The following is a 24,302-nucleotide window of genomic DNA, read 5'->3' as shown; positions in this document are numbered from 1 at the left end:
TTTCTCAATTTGGAGACAACCAGTTGTAACTGTATCTTACAACACATTAATTGTAAGTGCCTCACCATAGTGTGGTATCATTCTCGCTTCTGAACACCCTTCAACACTATAAAAAGGAATGTTAAGCAGTTATATGACAGCAAGCAAAATGACCTAACACTGTTTTTGCTTTTTGTATGAGGATAGAGTAAAATCTTATCCAGCTCTAAAATTCTATGATTCCATGAAATGTTCAATGTAAACTTGTACTGTTTTCAGGTATACAAACATATATTCATGTAGGGAAAAACTTTGCTTAAAGATTGGTTCTTAGCCATTATTATCTTATAATAGCTTTAAATGGAATATAATCCATAAAAATATTGATATCACTATGTTGTACACCTGAAACTAATATAATATTGTAAATAATACAAAACTTCAATACAAAAAAAAAGACTGCCCTCCTTTCATAATTTGTTAAGGTATTACTTGCATAATAAATGTGCAAGTTATTATTTGCATAGTTGACCCGAGTAAATTATCAGATTTTATTTGACTGAAAACTGCAGTCTAAGCTTCCTAAAGCTTAGACTGCAGTTTTCAGTAACTATGCACTTTCTATCTCTTTCCATATATTACCCATACCATATTGTGTTAAAATATTGCCTTAATTTAAAATCATTTCAGTCCAATTACCCAAACCTGATCTCCCATATTTAAGTACTCCAAAACAACTGTGTATTCATATTATCATCGTAATAGGAATAAAGTTTGATGGCTCAGTAGCCCCTAACACATTTTTTTTTTCAATTTCAGATATTAATAATGATAAGTAAATGACTGAGTGGTCCTAAGGTATTTGGGAGTGCACCTTATCAATAAAATTAAATACAATATACACCTGTAACTTATATACATCAACCATACTTTAACTTAAAAAAATAGCAAGGGTAAAACACAAAAACAAAAACAAAAGACTTAAATACAACAAAACTGTTAGACCTACTTTGAAGTTTGGCTTGAATCTCATGCGCTTCACACACTGCACTAATCCACAAATTTCTCACCAACTGCTGCCTCTTCCCCACCGCTGGAATTCACTTCCTGTTCACCTCTCACCCTTAAGTATGCATGTCAGAAGTCAACAGCCTTAAAGCTACTGTTAACAACTAGAGTTTCTGTTACTCAATGCAGAGCTCAATCCTTCTACAACATAGTACATAGTTTAATAATTAAGATCATATTTTAGAACTAGCTAATATTCCACAAATTCCCAGTCCAAACAGAACATTTTAATCTAGAAGATTTGACAGAAATGTCAAAACCAAAAACTAGTCCACTATAACTGAAAAAAAGCAACTAAAAGGGAAATTCCTGCATAGAATTTCTATTTTGTGTTTTGGCTTTGACAGCGAAGAATTTTGAAACTTCTTATAAGCAACACCTTGCCAAATGCATAAAGATTTAAACAAATTCTGATAAACAGAGGGATGTTACTTTACAAAAATTTAAATTATTCAAAGAAACAATCTAAATATTACTTAGGTAGTTTTTTCTCTTCTTTTTGTCTAGGACATAAGCGGAGTGACAAGTTTTTAAATTATTCGTTATCTGTTGATTTTTTGATGTGGAAAAGTTATGACTATTAAAAAAAAAAACAACCCCAAAACCCAAAACCAAAAAAACTAGCAAAGAGCTTGGGATCCTCTGAATTCAATGGTTATGAGCAAATACAGCAAATTCCTTGCTTTAGGTTTATATTTAGTTTTAGAGAGGTTTTCCTCCTTTTTTTTTTTTTTAATAACAATTTCACTTACAGGCAAAATTAGCTGTGCTTCTGCTTAAGATAACTTTCAAATATCTAATGTGCTCCAGTAAATTCTTACTTAAGTGAGGGTGACTCCTGGAGGTGTAACAATAAACATTACAAATTTGAACATAAAAGACCTCCCTATAAAAATCTAAGATTTCTTTTCATCTTTTCCTAACTGATCATTCTACCACCATCATCATCTCCCTTGCGGGGTGTCGGGGGGCGGGCAGGGAGCCATATAATTAAAGATTTTGATGCTTAATAGAATACATTTCAACTATCTGGAAAATTTACCCATCTATGATAAATAATTCCCTGATGTTCTTGGATAGCAGAGAACTTGTCACATTTCCTTACCTTTCTTCCTTATTTGTAATTGCCACTCAGGAGCTAAACAGGCAATATGAATGATATAGCTTCCAAAGAAACCCAAAATTAACAACCATAGAATCTTAAGAGTTGAAAAGAACCTACCAATTTAGTCCATTTTCCATCCACTGCAGGAATTCCTTCTGTGACACATCTGAGCCATTCCATCTCCCTGCTTTCAGTGAAAGAGCTTTACTTCAAACTTCCTTATACTAATCTGCTTTTCTGTGACTTCCACTTAGTAGACCCAATTCTGACCTCTAAAGTCCTTCAAACATCCGAAGATAATTATCAGGTTTACTTTCAGGGCATTTGTTGTTATCATCTTAAACACAATCTTATTTTAAAAATGTCAAAACACTTTTGGAAGCAACAGCTATTTCACTTTACTTTTGTTCTTTGTTGATTTGGGGTTGTTTTTCCCTCTGATAATGAACAAACTATCTGCCAATATAGCCAGAAAACATGAGATGAATGGTCTTCTCCACTTAAAGATTCTAAAGCAAGTTTCTGCCTCATCAGTAAGGTAGATTTTTAAAGGGGTGGAGGGTGAGGTGAGAAGGGAGAAATCATTTAGTATATTATTGTTATACATTACACTGCATTAATAATATACTTTGAAGTAAGTGAAAGTAGTTAAGACCATATATAATGGAGTCAAATCTGATTTGAATCCAGTCTGGCCACTGGCTATCTCTACATTGGCTGTGTGACTTGGGGTGTATTACTTAACTTTTCTGTACCTCAGTTTCCTCCTGCAGAAACTGAAGGAAATAACTGACTCCAAATAAAAGGACTCTTGTGAAAGATCAATGTGTTAATAATATATGTTAAGTATTTACAACAGTGGCACAAACATAGTGCTCTACCATAGTGCTAGTTATTCTAATTTTTGCTTACTACTCTGTACCTACTTTATATTGAACTATTATGGTAATAAACACAACAAAAATATAAACATATTTTAATTACCCTGATTCAGATTTTTCCAGATCTCAATAATAACTTTACTGTTATAAGGTATTTAGCAACCTTACAATGGCAAACTTTTAGCCATTCAAAATCATTTTCAGAAAAATATTTTATGACATGAAAAATGTCTGCAACATATTAATTGGAAGGTTAAAAAAGCAATTTGCCGAACAGCATAAACGATGTGATCTCAACATTGTTTCTTAAAAATGCAAAAATATGTAGGTGGAGGACAGGGAAGAGACAGACAACAGGTCTCACTGAAAACTTATACAACAAAATGTCAACAGGGGTATAGTAATATTACAAGTAACTCATATTTCATCTGTTCTCTATGTGGTCCAATTTTTAAATAATGATTATGTATTAAATTTTTCATCAGAAAAAAATCCAATATTTTATTATTTATTTATTTGGCCACACCGAGTGGCTTGTGGGATCTCAGTTCCCTGACCAGGGACTGAACCCATGCCCCCTGCAGTGAAAGCGAGGAGTCCTAACCAATGCACTGCCAGGAAGTTCCCAAAAACCCAATATTTTAAAATGTGCCTTATACTGGCTGTTCTAACCTTTCTCTAAGTTTCTTTTTTTAAAGCTCATAAATAATGTAAGTTTCCCTACCTTCAGGGGAAAAAAAATAAAAATTCAAGGTATTAAATAAAGTAATAAATTCATCAGAATACAAAAGCCAACAAGGAATTATGTACAATTATATACATCATAAAATTCTATCTCCTATGTTGATTGCTATTTTAGCTATCCCACATATCTTTCACTGCTGTAGAACTTTTACAGTAAATTTAATTTACAAACATTGAGAGATCGCACAGTGCTCCAGAGTGTTTCCACTTTACAAATAAGAAGACAAAAATGAAAGATTTTGTGTTACAAATAGCAGTATGTCATAAAAGAGCAATGAAAAGTTTATAGTATTAGTCTCTCAAAATTCCTTTGCTATAAAAGTTAGAGATGAAAATAAGCTAGTATTTTCTCTATTATGTTTTGTGAGTATTTACATTTAGAAACACTTCCTGTTGCTCCTCACCTTTCTTCTCTTCTCATTTTTAAATGGTAAAATTCTAGAGTCAATTATATAAGAAATGTTCTCAGCAATATTCACTGTTTTTAATGACTGACACAGACTCTAAGACATTTGAAATTATATCCACAAACACCCTACCTCAGTTGGGGAATAACAAAAAGCAAGGCTTAGAAATATTCTTTACATATCCAATATTCTCAGTGAAGCTTTCTAAAATTCTAAATAGAGTGCCATCCATGAGTTTTCAAACAGTAGATTAATAAATATCTTGTTTTGGCTATAACAATATGTGTCCTTTTTAAAAATTTTGATAAACGAAAAATTATGCCACTTTATTACTTTTTAATCTGTTAACTTCTATACATATTAACAATGCTAATTTAGTCTGAAATGAAATTACTACACTTAAGAGTTAAAAAAAAAAAAAACAACCTAGGAAAAAAATTCTTTTCATAGAACCTGGGGAAAACTGTAATAGTGTAACATTTTGTCTACCTCGTAACCGTAACTGTTCAGAAAATGCTAAAAATTACACAGATAAAAGACTTATATGCTCTGCCACAATTTGTCATAAATTATAAATATTAAATAATTTAAATTTCACATATTTAGGATATCTGACATAATTCTGTACATATAACACCTATATACAATCCATATTAATAATCATAATCTCCTACCTTCTCTACCAATCCATCTCTATTCTTCACCCCAACAATGAGAAATGTCCAACTCTAAGTCTTAACACTAAGAAATAATAGGAAACTTGAGAACAGACTTTCAATAAGTCAGATAAGTATTCAAAGCCAGATGCCCTTTATCAGTTTTTAAACATGTAACAAAAAGAATAAGTAGTAAAACAAAACAAACTCTGAAAAAGGTGAGTAGATTTAAATAAAACCTTATGAATGTATCAGTGTAGATAAGATGATTTATTAAAGGCTGCTGCTGATGGGTCTGAAAAAAGTTTCTCTCAGGTGGTATTAAGTACTGATATCTAAATATTAGTATCAGGTTTAGTACTAATATCTAAATATTAGTATTAGGGACTACTTTAGATATTTATAATTATCCTCTATTCATTCCAAATCTAAAAGGGAACCTGTACTTCTTTTTAAAGCCGGTAGAACATGTTTAGGAAAACATGAATTAAAAAAAAATCCTCAGAAAAATACAATTAAGAAAAGAAGTTAATAAATTTCAGATTTTATAACTTCAATTATATGCTGGACAAATTAATTAGTCAAGGTAGACAGATATCTACATAAAAAGTAGATAGATGACCCTAGGTTCAATCAGTAGAGGTTTTTCCCCAGGGTCCTTCTAACTAGGATGCTTGATCCTCTTCCAGTAGAGGGAGCAAAATCATAATATTATTATAGTCAGGCCACAAAAAGAAGGGGAGGAGGAGAGTTTACAAGTCCCTTTTAAATATCTTAAATCTATCTAGACAATTCAAAAGCTGTACTGAAAATACCATGATCCCCAAAGGAAAAGAAAAATATTTTATCTTTTTCAAACACTTCAAGGCTTTGAAATTAAAAAATGATTCCTAAATACTTAGTTTCAAGAACCATGGTACACTTCATTGTCCACCAAATCGCACAAGTAAACAATGTATTGAAGCGTTTTATAAATCTTTAATTTAACAACAAACTTTCAGAAAAATGATAAAAATTTTGCATTAAATACATTTTTAAAAATTTTAAAAGTAACACATTCACATAACAAAAGCTATAAAAAACAAAGGAAAGTGTAATTGCACTACCCTAAAACAATCTATTTCCTTTCAGTATTTTTCATATGTATATTTTCATACTGCTAGGAAAAAAATTATATTTTTAATTTAATTATTTAATTAAATTAAAAGATTTAATTTAATTATACTTATAAACACATTTATTAAGTGCTTATTATATGCTAGGCATGGTTTTAAGCACTTTTACATGTTACAACTCTCTTCATCCTTATCAAAGCCCTTTTATTTTCCATATTTAAAGATGAAGCAAATGAGATACATAGAAATTATTTAAATAGCTCAAAGTCACATACCAAATAAGTAACATGAGCCAAGATTCTAACCCCGGTAGTCTGGAACCAAAGCCTGTACTCTTAACCACTTTACTGTGAACTTAATTTTGAATTATGCTTTTCCCCTATCACTAACATATTATCAAAGTCTTTTTAATGCCTATAATAGTCCATCTAATACAGATATGATAACAAACCGTGCTGTTTCCAATTTTCCCTTATAGATACAGCAAGATAAATATCTTTGGGTATATTACTTTTGCTATGTTTGGGTTATTGTAATAAAGTATTTGTATACTCAAACATGCCACCAAATTGCTTTCCAAAATATCTGTATCAATTACAAAGCTATGTAAAAGTTGCAATTTCACCATAAATTTGCCAGCGTTAAGCATCAAAATTAAAAAATTTTTTCTAGTAGGTAAAAATGAAACCACACTGCAACTGAGTTATTACTAAAGTTGAATATTATTCTGAACGTTATGTTTACTAATTCGACTTCCATTTTTGTGAATTTCAGCTTTTACGTTTTATCCAATTATCAACTGAGATCTTATCAAATTATATGAGTTTTTTATAGGAATATTAACTCTACACCCATTATATTTGCAATAAAATGTTCCCAATCTATTGTTTTCCTTTTAATTATGGTTATTAAGTTTTTGTTTGTTTTTGATAATACATCTTTCTGTTAAAGGCAATCATAATTGAAAGTTACAAAAGACGTCTTAACACCTTATAATTTTCTAAATCTAGACGTCTATTGCTTTGAGCACATCAATGAATCACTTTCAAATATAAGACTACTGAAAATAGAAACCTACATCAAAATACACATTCACCTGAAGAATGACTGAGTTTGAGAAATTCTGAATATGTCTCATATGAAATTAACTCAATGAGTAAAAACTCACCCCACCCCAAACCACCAAAATTAGAGCTACATACCTGTCGCTGTAAACATAGGCGATTTCTGTCATGTAAATGCTGATGATTAGAAAGTGATGAATGCCAACTCCGAGCCTGAGTATGCAACTGAGTTTGAGCCATATCAGAAGGCCGTGTTACAAGATGTGAAGTAAATTGCCGATCAAGGTCATGATCTAAAATATGACTTGAATTATCGTGCCCAAATGCTGACTCATCAAATTGGGGAAGGAGACCCTCCTGAAGGAGGTCTTCTGGGTCAAGTCCTGTGAACGGCTCAGTTTGAGATTCCACTTGATGAAGTAAATTCTCTTCTAAAGATGAAAAGCCATTAGTTTCTACATGATCATTGAAATGGCCCATTTGAGTTCCTGAGTCAACAGGATCCGGGAAGTTCATGTGAACAGGAGATAATTTTGAATTGCTGTAATTACCCTGAGGATGTGATGAATGCAACATTTGGAAGTTATTTGAATGCAGCGATGTATTGGGATTTAGCATATGCTGAGTCGATTCTTGCTTGATTCCCCTATGAGGTGAAAAGGAATTACTCCCAGTAAAATCAGATAAAGTCTGATTTGTATGATTAGGTGCAAGAACTGCAGAGGACTGAAGAAGACCATTTGGTGACACATGATTACTGGAAAAGGAATAATGTGAAGAAAACTGCTGTGAATTACTGACAGAACAAGAAGTCATATTTGGAGAAGGTCCATTAAAATTTCCTTCTTGATGATTGCTACACTTCAGGAAGTGTACTGAAGGATTTGACGTTTGAGAAAATTGCTGCATCGAAAGGGACTGTTGTGAAGTAGATGCATTATTAATTTGTGATGGATGGTTAACACTGACTCTGTGTGGACCAGAAACATTAACATCCATAAAATTTTTAGACTGGCTAAGAGAATTTTGCCCTGGGTTAAGATTATTTCTGTTTTGTTGTGAGCGTAGCGAAGTGCACTGTGTTTGTTGTTCATTGGCCTGAAATAAGGCAAAGTCATGGTGTGCCACAAAGCTTTTAGTTTGATGCATAGAGTGAGAATGTCCCTGTTGGTGAAAAGGAGACCCATTTTGACTTGAAATGCTAGTAGCTGTCTGATGGCCCCACATTGGACTGCCATCTGCTACATCTGGAAACAAACCATTGGGCTGGTTCTGAGGGTGGATCGGAGAACAATTAAACTGAGAGTGTGGAGATAACACATGTTCAGCTGGGCTACCAAAAGACTGATTAACTTGGTGAAATTTCATTGAATCAAACTGATTTAACTGTTCATAATCAGTCATCTTCTGATGTGTTGGAGTACCTTGAACATGGTTCAGTGAGTCTATGTGCAAAGGTTCAAATTCTGCACCCAAGTTCAATTCATCAACTAGTGAAACAGGTCCTGGTTGTACAAATGCATCATCTGACAAACCTTCTAAGGTCTCACCAAACAGATTGGCATCATCAAAAAAGTCCATCATTGGATCTGTCATCTTGAAAAATTCAATAACAAACTGGGCTGTTGACTCCAAACGGAGTATATTCAGCTTCTCTGTAGTAGATATTATTGGATCATTTCCAAAGGTCATCAACTAATCCGAAACAGGTCAATGTTCATTATTGCTCTAGATAACGACATATCAGGAAGTATCAGAATCCTAGGAAATAAGAACAAAAACAAAGTTTGATAATGAATATTCATTAAAGTTTTACAAACAAAGTTTATATATGATTTAAAAAAACATAAAATCTCAGTGTACAGTATGTTTTGGTAGAGTAATTCATTGCAAATAGCTCATTAATATTCCCTACAAGGAATCGACATATATACACTACTGAATGTAGAATAGTTGGCTGCTGGGAAGCAGCAGCATAGCACAGGGAGATCGGCTTGGTGCTTTATGATGACCTAGAGGGCTGGGACAGGGAGGATGGGAGGGAGGCTCAAGAGGGACGAGATATGGGGACATGTGTATGCATATGGCTGATTCGCTTTGTTGTGCAACATAAACTAACACAGTATTGTGAAGCAATTATACTCCAATAAAGATTTTAAAAATATATATATATTCCCTACAAGCAAAAAACTGCTGGTACGGGGACATGACTATATGCATTTAAAAGTAATGATGTATATTACTTCATTTTGAAGTTCACATGTTACAATGACAGAATGTAAAGTAAACTTGAGAATGGAATGTCAGATGCTCTCCCATACCATGAAATGGCTCCAGCAGCTCTAGCATGTATAAAATATATATGTATTACATTTTAATGTTATGTCTTGCTGAGATAACTGACATCAGAATCCTCTTAGATTAGCAAGTATGTTGTGATCTTTTGCTCTAGACCTCTTGAGCAGATAAAGCTACTATTTCATATGGTAGACGTGGAACTACATCAAGAAGAGCAATTGTATGAGGTCATGATAAGCTGGCCCTAAATGAGATAAAAGTTAGCCATCTGGTCAGCTGACCGACAACACAGACATGTGCTATGTTGGGGAGGTTGCAATATACTGCCACCATGGTCCTCTTGTTCATCTACCATGGAAGATCAACCTACTGACAGCCAACTGATTTAGACATCTGTGTAGCAAAACCAAGCACCTTTCTGTTAACAGTTATATTCGTTACTCTATCCCTAAATGGCCCACAGTTAAATCATTTGGAATAACCCGTTGCTTATTATAGCTACTAAACTGTGCAAATAAAGGGTATTGATAATCAAGCTGAGGCAAAAACAAACAGTAGCTTAAGCTAAACAATAAATTAATCTTAGGATAATATCAAGAGAAAAAATGATAACATTTATACACACACACACCTCACATATACATACATACAATTTATGTGTGGAAAGGATCTAATCGGTTACTTGCTAATATGAAATGGCTGGCTAATTGTGTTCCAGGCTTGACTCATTCCAAACATTTTCAACAAAGGTAATTTAGGGTTCTGCCCCCACTGTCTTGCACAGAGAACCACAAATGGAGATTCTTGCTTCTCTACATATTAGTTTATTCAAAAATTAGCAAAGGTCTAAGAAACTTTTCCAGAACTTCTATTTTGGGAGGTCTGTTTTAGAAAATATAAATATCCTAAACAAAACGTCTGTTCACTATTTAAATGAAGAAAAACTTCTGAAAAATTCTGAGAAGGAAAAACTACCAAAATCTATATTAATTTTACCTAGAAATGGACTTATCAATCACAATGGTATAGAAATGCTTTAACAAACATATAATTTTTTTAAAAATTTAAGAAGAAATTATTTTTCCAGATTTTATAATTGTGAGACCAAGCAGATAGAGTACTATATGTTCTGAACTGAACACAGCATTAGTCAAAAAAAAAAAAAAGTAGGTTAAGTCACTTCTCTGGAACATATCTTATATTTAGCTATAGACTCTAGACAAGGGAACATCTATGTATACCTAACCCAATAGTCAGAAAAGCAATGTCCTATATATTTTTTAATGGATGTATGATTATTTACCAAGAGGAAAAAAGAAGAATTACAATGGAGGTTACCAAATCCAGTATGTTATCAAATACAAAGTACATTATTAGCTGATGTAACATGAAGAAATAAACTATGACACTATAACACTTTGAATTTTTATTTTATAATCTGTGAAATAACTTTTAAGAACATTTTTAGACTTAGACTTATTCCAAACGATTTGAGAATTTCCTCTCCCATGAAGTACTCTTTTTGGTCCATAAACACCTGATTGGGGCTTCCCTGGTGGCGCAGTGGTTGAGAGTCCGCCTGCCGATGCAGGGGATGGGGGTTCGTGCCCCGGTCCGGGAAGATCCCACATGCCGCGGAGCGGCTAGGCCGGTAAGCCATGGCCGCTGAGCCTGCGCGTCCCGAGCCTGAGCTCCGCAACGAGAGAGGCCACAACAGAGAGAGGCCCGCGTACCGCAAAAAAACAACAACAAAAAAAAACCACCTGATTGCTGCTCTGTAAGAAAATGTAGAATTGCGGTCATTTCTTCAACAACAAATATTTGCTCCACTAATTTATGCTCTGCTACTCTGTGCCTCTCTGCATAATCAATAACTTTTTTTAAAGCTGAATAATAGTGTATCTTTTTAGAGACATTTTAAGTAATTAAACATGTATAGTACCGATGTACATAGCCCAGCTGAAGTGATGGCAATATAAAATCTATGACTAAGTTTTTGTACACACAGGCAATGACAACTACTCCCTGACAGCCACCGGGCAGACAGTGACTGAGACACATCCTAATATCAGAGATATTAAGAGTAGAAAAAATATGCATCTTAGAATTGATTAATTTCCTTAATATTCAGAATGTATTACTTCAAGAGTTCAGAACCCAGTACTACAAAAAACTACTACCCAATCGAATGCTGAAGGTAAATTATCTGAAGCATATGACTTTAGTTTATATATTCTTAATTATTGTGGTAACAGTGAACATAAAATATAAAACATTCTGAATTTATACTGTGTACTACAGGCTTGCACATTTGTTTTATTCTTAAGAAACAGTTAAATGTTTTTTAGAACACTGTTCTGGAAATAAGTTTATGATGTATCAGAGCAGTAATATTCCATTTAGGAAAGAAATGGTATAGTCTTTGAATTTTTGTACATTATGGTAGATTATGCTAAAGCAAAGCATTTTCTACATTTATGTAACCCGAAGACTACCGAAAATATGGGGAGAAGTAAAAAGTTTAATTAAGAAAACAATTTTGCTATCTACTTTTCCAACAAACATTTATTGATAAACAACTTTTAGGCACTAGGATGATGAATAATAACTGACCTCTGAAGGGGGATACAGACAAGTAAATAGACCATTACCAATATAATACAATACAATATTTGTGCTTTTATAAAAGTACAAACAGAAGAGGAACATCTAATGAGGAAAATGAATATAGACACCGTACTACACTAAGAAGATATACATTTCATATGCAACAAGATACATGTAAGTCATCAACCTTAGTTATAAAAATAGAAACTAAAGGTGAACTATGAAAACATGCCCATAAAATCTTAAAAAAAGGTCATCTTTTCTGATTTGAACAGTTTATTCTACAATTGACTAATTTCTTAATTGATTAATCAAGTAAGCTCCTCTTAAGAGCTATCATCTTATTTCATTCTAGTAAATGTACTATTTTCCAACTTTATAAAAACATCACATCAGTCCGATTTTAACTATTTAATTAAGCAAATATTTATGGACTGTCCATTACATCCAAAGCAGCTTTGTAGAAACTACAAAAGCCCCTGCCCTCAGGAAGTTCAGAATCTAAATGGGGGAGATAAGGAGTAATGGCACAAGAAAAGCACATCATATACTGAATAAAATATCATAAACGTGGCCTAAGAGAGGCACAAATTTATCTATAAGGTGATTTATAAAGAGAAGAGAGCATACTTAGCAAGTTATTCAGGAAAAGCTTCTTAGAACAATTAGCATTTGAAGGGGTCTTAGAAAAGGGACTGGAAGGAAAGGCCAGGCAAAGAATTCAGGAATAAAGAAATGGCAGGCAGGAAGGAAGTATATTTAGGAAATAGTATGACCACTGCAGAGTATATAAAAGGAGAAAAGTGATAAATAAAGGTGGAAATACAAGTGGGAGCAATGCTGTAGTGGGCCTTATCAATTAAGTACATTAAATTAAGACATTTGGGGGACCGAATTCTTCTAAAGTTAAAACAAGTATTTAGAATCAAAAACAAATTACTTATCTATCTTCATTTCTACAGTCATCCGATGCCAAACATGATGATGATCATATAAAATGGATTCAAATATCAATAGGACAGAACCCCTGCCTTCAAAAAATTCATAATCTAGAGGGGAAGAAAACACATAAACAAATAATATGATATACATCTTAGCAGAGATGTATACAAATCACTATATTGTGGTAGTACAGATTGGATGGCAATTAATTATGTCCGGAAAAGATCAGGAAAGGCATAGAGAAGAGGTGATACTTGAACTGGGTCAAATGAGTAAAAATAAGACCCCTAAATATGTGTTCTATAACAGAATATATATATATATATATATACATATATATAAACTTACTTCAATGGTAAATTTACTTTCCTTAGTGTCTAATAGTTGCTTTTTCTCCAAGACATTTCTATATTCTCTAAGTCTCTCAATATTTTTGAGACTAAATGAATTAGGCTTCCCAGTAATTTCCACACATTAATAGCTTTTCAAACTTAATACAATCATTGATCCCTACCAAATTATTCAGTCCTCTATTATAGTCATGTCTGCAATGTTTCTATACAGTATTAAATTTCTGCTACATTAATTTTTACTTTGTTTATGAGCTACTTATAGCTATTTCATATTTGTACCTGGAGAAAATTCAGTTTAGGATTCATCTCCTATAGAATGACTCTGCCTACTCAAGCCTGTCTAGTAATCTGTGCATATGATAAATAATAAATAATATAATATAATAAATATAAATAATAAATATAAATAATATTGTGATAATATATTACCTTTTCTCTCCAGCAGACTCTACACCCTTGGAAAAAAGGAACACCTTTATAATCTTTGTATCCTTAGTATGTTGCCTAGCATAGTAGGCATGCAATACATTTTTGCTAAATCAGTGAATGACTACACAGGAATTAGAAAGAACATGATACTTTTAAACAAACACTAGACCTGAGTCCTGGCTCTACTACCTCCTAGCTGTATGACCTTGAGAAGACCACGTACTTTTTGTTTTCATCTGTAAAAAAAAAAAACCCAAAGAACAAAAGTAAACTATACAAAATATTAACTACAATCCTGTCTGCTTCAAAGATGAAAGGTAAAATACTCTACCAGTAAGCTGTAACCTCTATTAGGGTAGAGAACAGGTCTTTTACAATCCCCTCACTCTCTTGCATTGTACCTAAAACTGGCAAGAGCACAGAGGGAACACTAAAGAAATGCCCAGAGGTGAGCCAGGACAAGGCATTTTGGGAACTACTCAATAGCATAATGTGGCCAGAGCATGCTATTAGCCCAATAGAGAGATGTCGAGAGGCAAGCAGAAGTCAGATATCCAGGTCTTTTATTAGCCATGTTAAGAAATCTGGACTTTATCCTAGAGGCAACAGGGAACTATTTCACCAATTAAAATTTCTTCTCTGGCTTAACACTTGACTAACATTTTTACTGTGGCTACTAACATTTGAAGTTATTGTTAGATAGCAAATATCACCTCTTCCAATGACAGTGACCAAAACACTTAAAGTTGGACCCAGAAACATTTTTTTAAAAATTAAATGATAATGACAAGGATATTAGTCATTTTAAAGAATACCCTGGGAATTCCTATTTGCTAGATGGGATGCTGCCCAATTCATGAATCATTTAATAAAGCCAATTAGATCTTTAAAATTGAAAAGAAAAGAATATTCTTACTTGGCAAAATAAAAAGCTGGCAAACTTGAGTTTGCCATTTCTTTGTTTAAAAAAATGTTCTGTATACTTCTAGAAACAACTCTTGTTAAGGCATTCAAACTAAGCTTTAATACCTGTTAGAAAGTTCTTCTTTACATCAAGTCAAATTTCCTCCTTCCTTTCTAGGCATTCACTTTGAGAGTGTTTAAAATAAATCTAATTGTGACAAACCTTCAAATTCCTGAAGACTTATGTCTCCCTTAAAGCTTCTCTTTTCAAAGCTATAGGCAAAATAGTCCCCATTTACTGAAATGGGAAAAATTTTATCTAAAAAGGTTAAAATAAAAGGTTTAATGTTGAAGGGATAAACCTTCAACTATTGGTCCCATATTACTAATTTCCCTAGGGTTCCTATAGTGCATCTAAGTACATGACAGGTAGATAGTACAGAATTTACTAGCTTAATACTAGTAAAATTATGTGACAATATACTAGTAACCAGGTGAAACCACTCTGAAATAGTACTAATTAATTTTCCAATAGTGTACTACAAAATTTCTATCGTCAGCTTGTCTGGTTCAGCTTAAATGAAGATGATTTTAAGTTGGAAGGCAGACTTAATTACCATAGTTAACAGAACCAAGATACAAAAGGATCTCAAGAGAATGGAGCAATGGATCAAATCTAATAACTTTTAACTATGGGGTTCTGTTTTCAGCGCAGATAACCAATTCTACAAGTACATTCAGGCTGCAAATTCTACAGAGGCCGGGCCGTAACATAAATGAGTGAAGCTGGCCAGAAGAGAACTATGGCTGACGAAAAGTACAAAGGGGCAGCCACTAGTCAGCTTCAGTTAATTGTTGTTTGTAAGTTTTAAAGAGGAGGTGGAAATTCCCTGATTTTTAATGTTGATAACTACTTCATATTCTTTATATAAAATGCTCTTAGATAGAAAACTATATCCATATTATAAATGAAATCTCAGTATACTATTATAAATATATGAACTCTCCATATACTAATGTCTGAAATTAATGTGGCCTCAGTAAAAATTCCAACATTTTTTTTTCACAGTCAGACAAGGTGTTTCTACATAGACAAGAAGTAAAGCCAGGAAAAGATCTGAAAAAGAAGGACAACCAGGAAGAACTAATCCTACCAAATATTAAAGCATTATAAAATTTCATTTATCAAAACATGGTGGTATTGACACATGAGAAGCCAAACAGATACAACAGAAAGTAACTTAGTATCTCAAATTGGGGGGAAATGAACTATAAAATAAACAAGACAATTGGATGGCCACCTGAAAAAAAGAGTTAGATCCATACCTTCTTCTCAAACCAAGACAAATTACAAATGGATCAAAGATGTAAATGTCAGAAATGAAAAACCATGAAAATACTAGAAGAAAACATGGACAGGGTCACCTTATTTTCTATTTATGGAACAAAATCTACATGTCATTAAAGAATCACTAATTAGATTACACAAATAACTTTATGAAAAGATTCATAAATTAGGGAATTCCCTGGTGGTCAAGTGGCTTTCACTGCCAAAGGTACAGGTTCAATCCCTGGTCAGGGAACTAACATCCAGCAAGCCATGGCCAAAAAAAAAAAAAAGAGAAATTCATAAACTAGATTACAAAAGAAAAGTAGCAAACTGAGAAATATTGCAACTCATTTACTGATGAAGTGCTCTTTTTTTTTTAAAGGCCTTGCAGTGTGGGTTGCATGATCTTCCCCAGCCAGGGACTGAAACCCAGCCCCCTGCAGTGGAAGCGCAGCATCCTAACCACTGGACGGCCAGGGAATTCCCTGACGTGCTCATATCAAGATTTCCTATAAAATACTAATAGCCTAATAAAAAAATGGGCAAAGGATACCAACAGTCAGTTCATATTCTCATTCAAAATAAGAGAATGTCAATTAGAACCACACTGATATATCATCTTTCACCTATCAGACTCACAACAATTCCAGTCTAATAACACATATTAGTGAAGGTGCTGGAAAAAAATACTCTCATATGACCACTGTGAAGTCTAAAATGGTGAAATCTCTAAGGAGAGAAATTTGTCAATATCCATAAATATTTCAAGTGCACATACCCTTTGACTGAACAAATCCCCTTCTAACAATTTATTCCATAAATATGTTCATGTATGACTGAAATGGCAGATACAGCTATTTATTGCAGCATTATTTGCTCCAGCAAAAGACTGAATATAGCCTAGATGTCCATCAACAGGATGCTGGTTAAACAAAATGTTATATTCACTTATGCTGGTCACACCAAATCTGGGTATAATATTCACACCTGAGTGTTTAATTTAAAGAAGAATACAGACAAAATGGGACATACTCAGAGGACAGCAAGCAGATTGGTGAAGTTACTTGAAACCATGCTTCTTAAAGTTTCTCTCCTAGTCCTCGCCTCAGTCTAGATATCCTCCCTGGGTAAGCTCATCCTCTATCATCTACCTGCTGACAACTTTAAAATTTTTATGTCTAGTACTATCTTTCCAGCTGCCTCCTGGACTTCCCCATAAGTATAAACTCAACAGATCCAAAACCAATCTTTCTTCTAAAATCTTTCTCCTACATTCTTTATTTGGCTAATGGCAATGTATAAATAAAATCGACCTTTCTGCCCAAAGTTATTTCCCCACTGTAATCTACCGTGCACATTGTGACCAGAGTAAGTTTTGTGAAACAGAGATTTGATGATGTCATTTGTCAAAGGAAACCTATTGTTCCCTAATGCTGACCACGTGCCTTTCAAATTTTTTCTCATCTCCAGTCACCACCCCACCATCTCTCCACATCCTCTACAATCTAATCACACCAATCTACTTGTTATCTTTCTATAATGTCCTATTGTTCATTTTCCACGCTATTACTCAGGCTATCTGTAGGGCCCCAAATGGCAGATCTAGAATGACAGGTTACCAGAAAACTACAGGGGAAATTATTTTGGCTCAGTGTAAGAAAGGAATTTGAAACAGAGCTATCCAAAGACAAAGATAATGAGTTCCTTATTACTAAAGTTACATATTCAAATTTTAAACAGGCTAACTGAGACCTCAAAAGAGATTTTGTAAAGAGGAATCCAGCAGCATATCGGTAACTGACTAGATAAGACTTAAAGTTCCTTCTGATCTTGGTACTTTATGAATCCTGGCACTTGAGAACTCTTGGTTTTAATGTAGTACCTCAAAGTTACTTATTAGTGAGTTTCAACAAGGTTTATAGGCATATAGATAATCTATACTACATCATTAATTGATCTAAGAATTTCATAGTAACTACCTCAAATCTGAAGATGCTATGAAATTGCAAAAAATTATGAATTTAAATATACTTCAAAGTAATACTAATAAATTGGGGGGGGGATCATCCTATTTAAAAAATAGGATGAAATGCAATACTAGGAAGGTTAAATTCAAGTTGATAATAAACCTAGAACTAAAACTGTCACTTCAATTATAGAATGGAAAATTATTCACAAGGTACAAATTAAACACAGAGAAAAAATGGAAATAAATAGCTAACCAGAGTCTAAATATGCATCCTCAACACAGCTTTAGGGAAGCAAATATAATAAAGCTATTAAAAAGCATATACTACCTTGTAACAATAGGAATACACAGTATTATATAATATGTGCCAGAACATACTCCTGCTATATTAGTTAGATGGTTACTAGAGTCTTTACTTAAGCAAAATGAGAAAAGTTTTAATAGAAAAAAATGAGCATCATCAAAATTAAAAATTTCTGTACTTCAAAGGATATTAAGAAAGCGAAAAGAAACCCCATGGCAGAATGAGATAAAGAGGGTGACAATGTGAGAAAAATTCTGCAAATCATGTATCCGATAAGGGACTTGTATCTAGAATATATTTTAAAAATTCCTACAACTTAATAGTAGACAAATAATCCAATTAAAAAGTGGCCGAGGGATCTGAATAGACATTTCTCCAAGAAGATAAACAAATGGCCAATAAGCACGTGAAAATACAGTAAACATCATTAGTCAACAGGGAAATGCATACCAAAATCATAATGAGATACCACTTCATATACACTAGGATAGGAAGAAAATAATAACGGAAAATAACAAGTGTTAGTGAGGATGTAAAGAAGCTGGAATTCTCATAAACTGCTGTTAGAAATGCAGTCACTTTGAAAAACAGTCTGGCAACTCCTCAAACAGTATATACCCAAAGAAACTGAAAGCAAGGACTCAAATAGATGCTTACACAACAATGTTCATTGAAGCATTATTGATAAAAAGAGGAAACAACCCAATATCCACCAACTGATGAATGGCGAAATAAAATGCAGTATATTGATATAATGGAATATTATTTGACAATAAAAAGAAATTAAGTACTGATACATGCTAAAACATGGATGAGCTTTGAAAACATGCTGAATGAAAGAAGCCAGTCACAAAGGACTACGTATTATATGATTCCATTTATATGAAATGTCAAGAATAGGCAAATATATAGAGACAGAGAGCAGATTAGTGGTTGTCAAGGGGTGGGGTTAGAAGGATTGTTGAGTGTTGGATACAGGTTATGGGGGTTCTTTGGAGGACAATGAAAATGTTATAAAATTACTTTTGGTGATAGATGCATAACTGTGAATATACTAAAAGTCACTGAATTATATACTTTGGGTGAATTATTTAGTATCTGAATTATATCTCAGTAAAGTTATTTTATAAAGAAAAAGTTATATGGGCAAAATTATTTTGAGTCTTCTAATTTTGTTATCTCTCTTAAATAAGGATGAAGGTTATAGTGGTCAATTAAAATTTTATTTTCTTCAACATCATTATCAACTAATTTTACTTGGCAAGTATTTGCAAGGCAGATTTTTTTTTTTTCTGAGAAAAAATAAAGCAAATGAATTTGCTTTGAAAGATTTAGTCAAGTTACAATGGAAGTCTGTTAGTCTTCTCAAATAACATATTTCAGCTATCCAATGTAATTTTGAAACTATGGCAGTGTTAAAATAAGCAAGTAATGGTAAATACAAATTATACTCTTGTAAAATTTTAAAATAAATAAGAACTCTAAAATAAACATACTTTTAAAATGACTCAAGAAACACAGCTTTTGAAAATAAGCTACTGTAATTATTTTAATCAAAATTTACAACTTCAATAAAAAATGAAACTAAACTGATCCTTTCTGATGCTATCACAAATGATAAAACCTGTTGCCTATCCTACACACTTATACTTTCCATATAAATGCAACATGTTGTTTTATTATCATTAAAAACAGTAAGTGGTGTTAGAATTGAGGAAGAGTTTGCTTTGGAATGTCACATGACAACTCAGAAAACATCAGCATAATATTAGTGAAAATCAGAATTTGAAATTTAATTATCTAGAATTTTTATTTTTTAAAAGGTAGGAAGTCCAGAGACTTTAAGCAACAAATACTAATGGAAAGGACGTAAATAATAAGTTAGTATGGAATCAATATTGCCCTTCAATTATGTAGAGCTGACCCTTTAAAAGGTAACAAGGACTGCCAAGTTCTGTACCTAATAAGGATTAAAGTAGGGGAGCAACTGTACTCCTCCCATCCAGGTTTTTATATTCATTTCTAGATTACTTTCCTCTCCTCTTCTGAGGACATTACTGATAGGATACAGATACTCATATACCAGAATAACAATCTCCCACTCACAAGCCAAACTATTTCTGATCAAATTCCCAACCACATCACAAATAAATCTGAAAAATCACAGAAGGCATTACTTTTTAATTTCCTCTGCTTTAGATTTTTTTTTAACTTAAAAAATGTTTCGTTTTTGTAATAAGCAGTAAAAAGTTAATACTCTCTTTCCTCTGCCTTCCTTCTCCACTCCTACCTGCTGAAGGACACTGCAACAATCACTTACTTCTCTCTCCTGAGTCATCAATTTTTCTCATTCTACTAGATCATTTTCATAGGCATACAAACAAGCTGTTATTATAGCTTAGGAAATAACTAAAATATACACAGAAAAGGGAAAAAGGGAATCAAAATGGTACACTACCAAAAAATCAATTGAATACAAAAGAAGAGCAGGATGAATGGAGGAATGAAGGGCATGTAAGACATAAAAAAGCAAATAGCAAAATGACAGAAATAAGTTTTTCCTAATCAGTAATTACTTAGAATATAAATGAATTAAATTCTCTAGTTAAAAGGAAGATATTGGCAGAATGGATAAAAGCAAAATCAAAAACATGATCCATCTGTATGTGATCTAGGAAAGACTCACTTTAAATACAAAACCACAAAGAGGTTAAAAATGAAAGGACAGAAAAAGATATCCCATGCAAATAATAATCAAGAGCGCTGCAATAGCTATATTTTCATCAAACAATGGATTTTAAGTCAAAAAGGTTACAAAAAATGAAGAACATCATTACATATCAATACATGGTTCAATCCATCAAAAATATGTAATAATTATAAACATATATGTGTCTAACAATAGAACCACATAATCTATGCAGCAAACATACATAGAATTGAAAGAAGAAACAGACAGTTCTACAGTAATAGTTGGAAACTTCAATATCCTATGTTCAACAGTGGATAGAACCACCACACAAAAAGTCAATAAGAAAATAGAGGATTTGAATACTATAAACCAATTAGACCTAAAAAATATATACAAAACACTCCACCCAACAATAGCACAATGTTTATTCTTCTCAAATGCTCCTGAAACATTCTCCAGGATAGACTACATAGTAGGCCACAAAACTTTTGATACATTTAAAAAGATTGAAAACATACAAAGTATCTTTCTGATCCCAACAGAATAAATCTGGAAATCAATAACAGAAGCAAAACTGGAAAACTCACAAATATATGGAAATTAAACAAAACACTTTTAAACAACCAATGCATCAAAGAAAAAATAACAAGGGAAACTAGAAAATACTTTCAGATGAATGAAAATGAAAACACAACAATACCAAGCCTAATGAAATGGAGTAAAAGCAATGCTCCAATGGAAATTTATATCTGTAAACAACCACATTAAAAAAGAAAGACCTCAGAGCAATAACCTAACTGTACACTTTAAGGAAATAAAAAAGAAGAGCAGACAAATCCAAAGGTAGCAGAAGGAAAGGAATAATAAAGATTAGAGATAAATGAAATAGAGAAGAGAAAAGCAATAGAAAAAAAAAAATCAATGAAGTCTATCCTTAGTTCTCTAAAAAGATCAACAAAATTGACAAACCTTTAGCCAGATTGGCTAAGAGAAAACAGAGAAGATACAAATTACTCAAAGGAGAAACACAAGAGAGGACATTAATACAGACTTTACAAAATAAGGATTATAAAAGGATAATGTGAACAACCGTACACCAACAAATTGGATAACCTAGATGAAACGGACAAACTACCACAAAAACTACCAAAACTCACACAGAAAGAAATAGAAAATCTAAATAGATCTATAAGAAATAAGGAGATTGAATCTGTAACCCAAAACCTCCCAATAAAACAACCATACCCCAATAAAATAAAATGTAAAAAACAAAACAAACAAACAAAAAACCTCCCAACAAATAAAAGTCTAGGACCAGATTTCTTTAATGGTGAATTCTATCAATTATTTATAGGATTGACACCAATCCTTCTCAAACTCTTCCACAAAAGTGAAAAGGTGGGAACACTTTCTAACTCATTCTGTGAGGTCAACATTACCCTGATACTGAAGTCAAAGGCATTACAAAAAAACAAAAACAAAAAACCCAACCAAAGACTAATAACCCTTATGAATACAGATGAAGAAATCATCAACAAAATACTAGAAAACCAAATCCAGCAGATTATACACATATATATACACACATATACAACATATACATCATGACCTAGTGGGACTTATCCTAGGTACATAAAGGTAATTAACATATAAAAATCAATCAGTATCATATATCTTATTAACAGAATGAAGGAAAAAACACAATATTAACTCAATTGATGAAGAAAAAGTGTTTGACAAAGCCTAACACTCTTTCTGATAAAAACACTCGGTAAAACAGGAATAGAAAGAAACGTCCCCAGTTTGATAAAAGCCATATATGAACAACTTAAAGCTAACATCATACTCAATGGTAAAAGAATGAAAACTTTTGCCCCAATATCAAGAACAGGACAAGGATGCCCACTTTCACCACTTCTATTCAACACAGTACTGGAAAATTCAGCTGGAGAAAACAGGCAAAAAAGTAAAATAAAAGGCATCCAAAGTGGAAAAAAAGAAGTATAACTATCTCTATTCACAGGTAACATGATCTATAGAAAACTATAAATACACACACACACACACACACACACACACACACACACACACAGTTAGAGCTAATAAACGAATTTATCAAAATTGCAGGATACAAATCTATGCAGAAAAATCAGTTGTATTTCTGTAAGATAGCAATCACCATTCCAAAAAGGCAATTAAGAAAAAAATTCCATTTACAATAGCATTTTTAAAATACTTAGGAATAAATTTAACGAAGACCATGTAAGATGTGGGCACTGAAGACTACAACATTGCTGAAAGGAATTAAAGTATATCTAAATAAATGGAAAGACATCCTGTGAATAATTAAATCTAAATAAATCAAAGACAAGGGGCTTCCCTGGGGGCGCAGTGGTTAAGAATCCACCTGCCAATGCAGGGGACACAGGTTCGAGCCCTGGTCTGGGAAGACCCCACATGCCACGGAGCAACTAAGCCCATGCGCCACAACTACCGAGCCTGCGCTCTAGAGCCCGCGAGCCACAACTCCTGAAGCCCACGTGCCTTGAGCCCGTGCTCTGCAAGAAGGGAAGCCATCACAATGAAAAGCCCGGGAACTGCAAATGAAGAGTAGCCGCCGCTCACGGCAACTTGAGAAAGCCTGCGCACGGTAACTAAGACCCAAAGCAGCCAAAAATAAATTAATTAAATAAATTTATTAAAGAAAAACAAATAGAAGACATGAATTGGAAGACATAATATTGTTAAGATGACAATACTACCCAAAGTGACCTACAGATTCAATGCAATTCCTATCAAAATCCCAATGATGTTTTTTTGCAGAAATTCATACGGAATTTCAAGGGACCCAGAACAGCCAAAACAATCTTGAAAAAGAACAAAGTTGGAAGACTCACACTTCTCAGTTTCAAAACTTACTACAAAACTACAATTATCAAAACAGTGTGGTACTGGCATAAGGACAGACATACAGACCAACGGGATGGAACTGAAAGCCCAGGAATAAACCCTCACATCTACGGTCAACTGATTTTTGACAACGGTACCAAGACCATTCAGTGGGGAAGAACAGTCTCTTCCACAACTGATGCTAGGAAAACTGAAGAGCCACCTGCAAAAGAATGAAGCTGAACCCTTACCTTATACCATATACAAAAATTAACACTAGCAGATCAAAGATCTAAATTTAAAAGCTAAAATTCTAACACTCTTAGAAGAAAACATGGAGGCAAATCTTCATGACTTTCGTTTTGGCAATGATTTCTTAAATATAACACTAAATGCATGGGCGAAAATAGAAAAAAATAGATAAATTGGACTTCATAACAACTGAAAACTTGTGCATCAAAAGACAGTATCAAAAGAGTGAAGACAACTCACAAAATGGGAGAAAATATTTGCAAATCATATCTAATAATAGTTTAATACCCAGAATTTATAAAGAATTCCTACAAT

At 33.1% G+C, this 24,302-nt stretch overlaps 1 protein-coding gene across 18 annotated transcripts in view; it reads right to left on the bottom strand.

Annotated features, from left to right (window-relative positions):
* The window catches only part of CHD9 (chromodomain helicase DNA binding protein 9), a 246,200-nt gene that overhangs the window by 158,161 nt on the left and 63,737 nt on the right, over window positions 1-24,302 (bottom strand). For 15 of the 18 annotated variants that reach the window (XM_028477706.2, XM_028477708.2, XM_028477707.2 and 12 more), the window contains exon 2: window positions 7,158-8,780. In XM_028477706.2, coding sequence (XP_028333507.1) covers window positions 7,158-8,711 — 1,554 coding nt within the window. In that variant the 5' untranslated portion in view covers window positions 8,712-8,780. Of the gene's footprint in view, window positions 1-988; window positions 1,007-7,157; window positions 8,781-12,864; window positions 12,974-24,302 lie in introns of those variants that run through there. The other 3 variants (XM_024124909.3, XM_024124910.3, XM_028477712.2) reach the window with 2 other exon arrangements.

Source organism: Physeter macrocephalus, chromosome 17 (assembly GCF_002837175.3).
Source record: "Physeter macrocephalus isolate SW-GA chromosome 17, ASM283717v5, whole genome shotgun sequence".
NCBI classification, from domain to species: domain Eukaryota; kingdom Metazoa; phylum Chordata; class Mammalia; order Artiodactyla; family Physeteridae; genus Physeter; species Physeter macrocephalus.
Note: the sequence above shows the minus strand (reverse complement) of the source record. Positions and strands in the feature narration are given on the sequence as shown.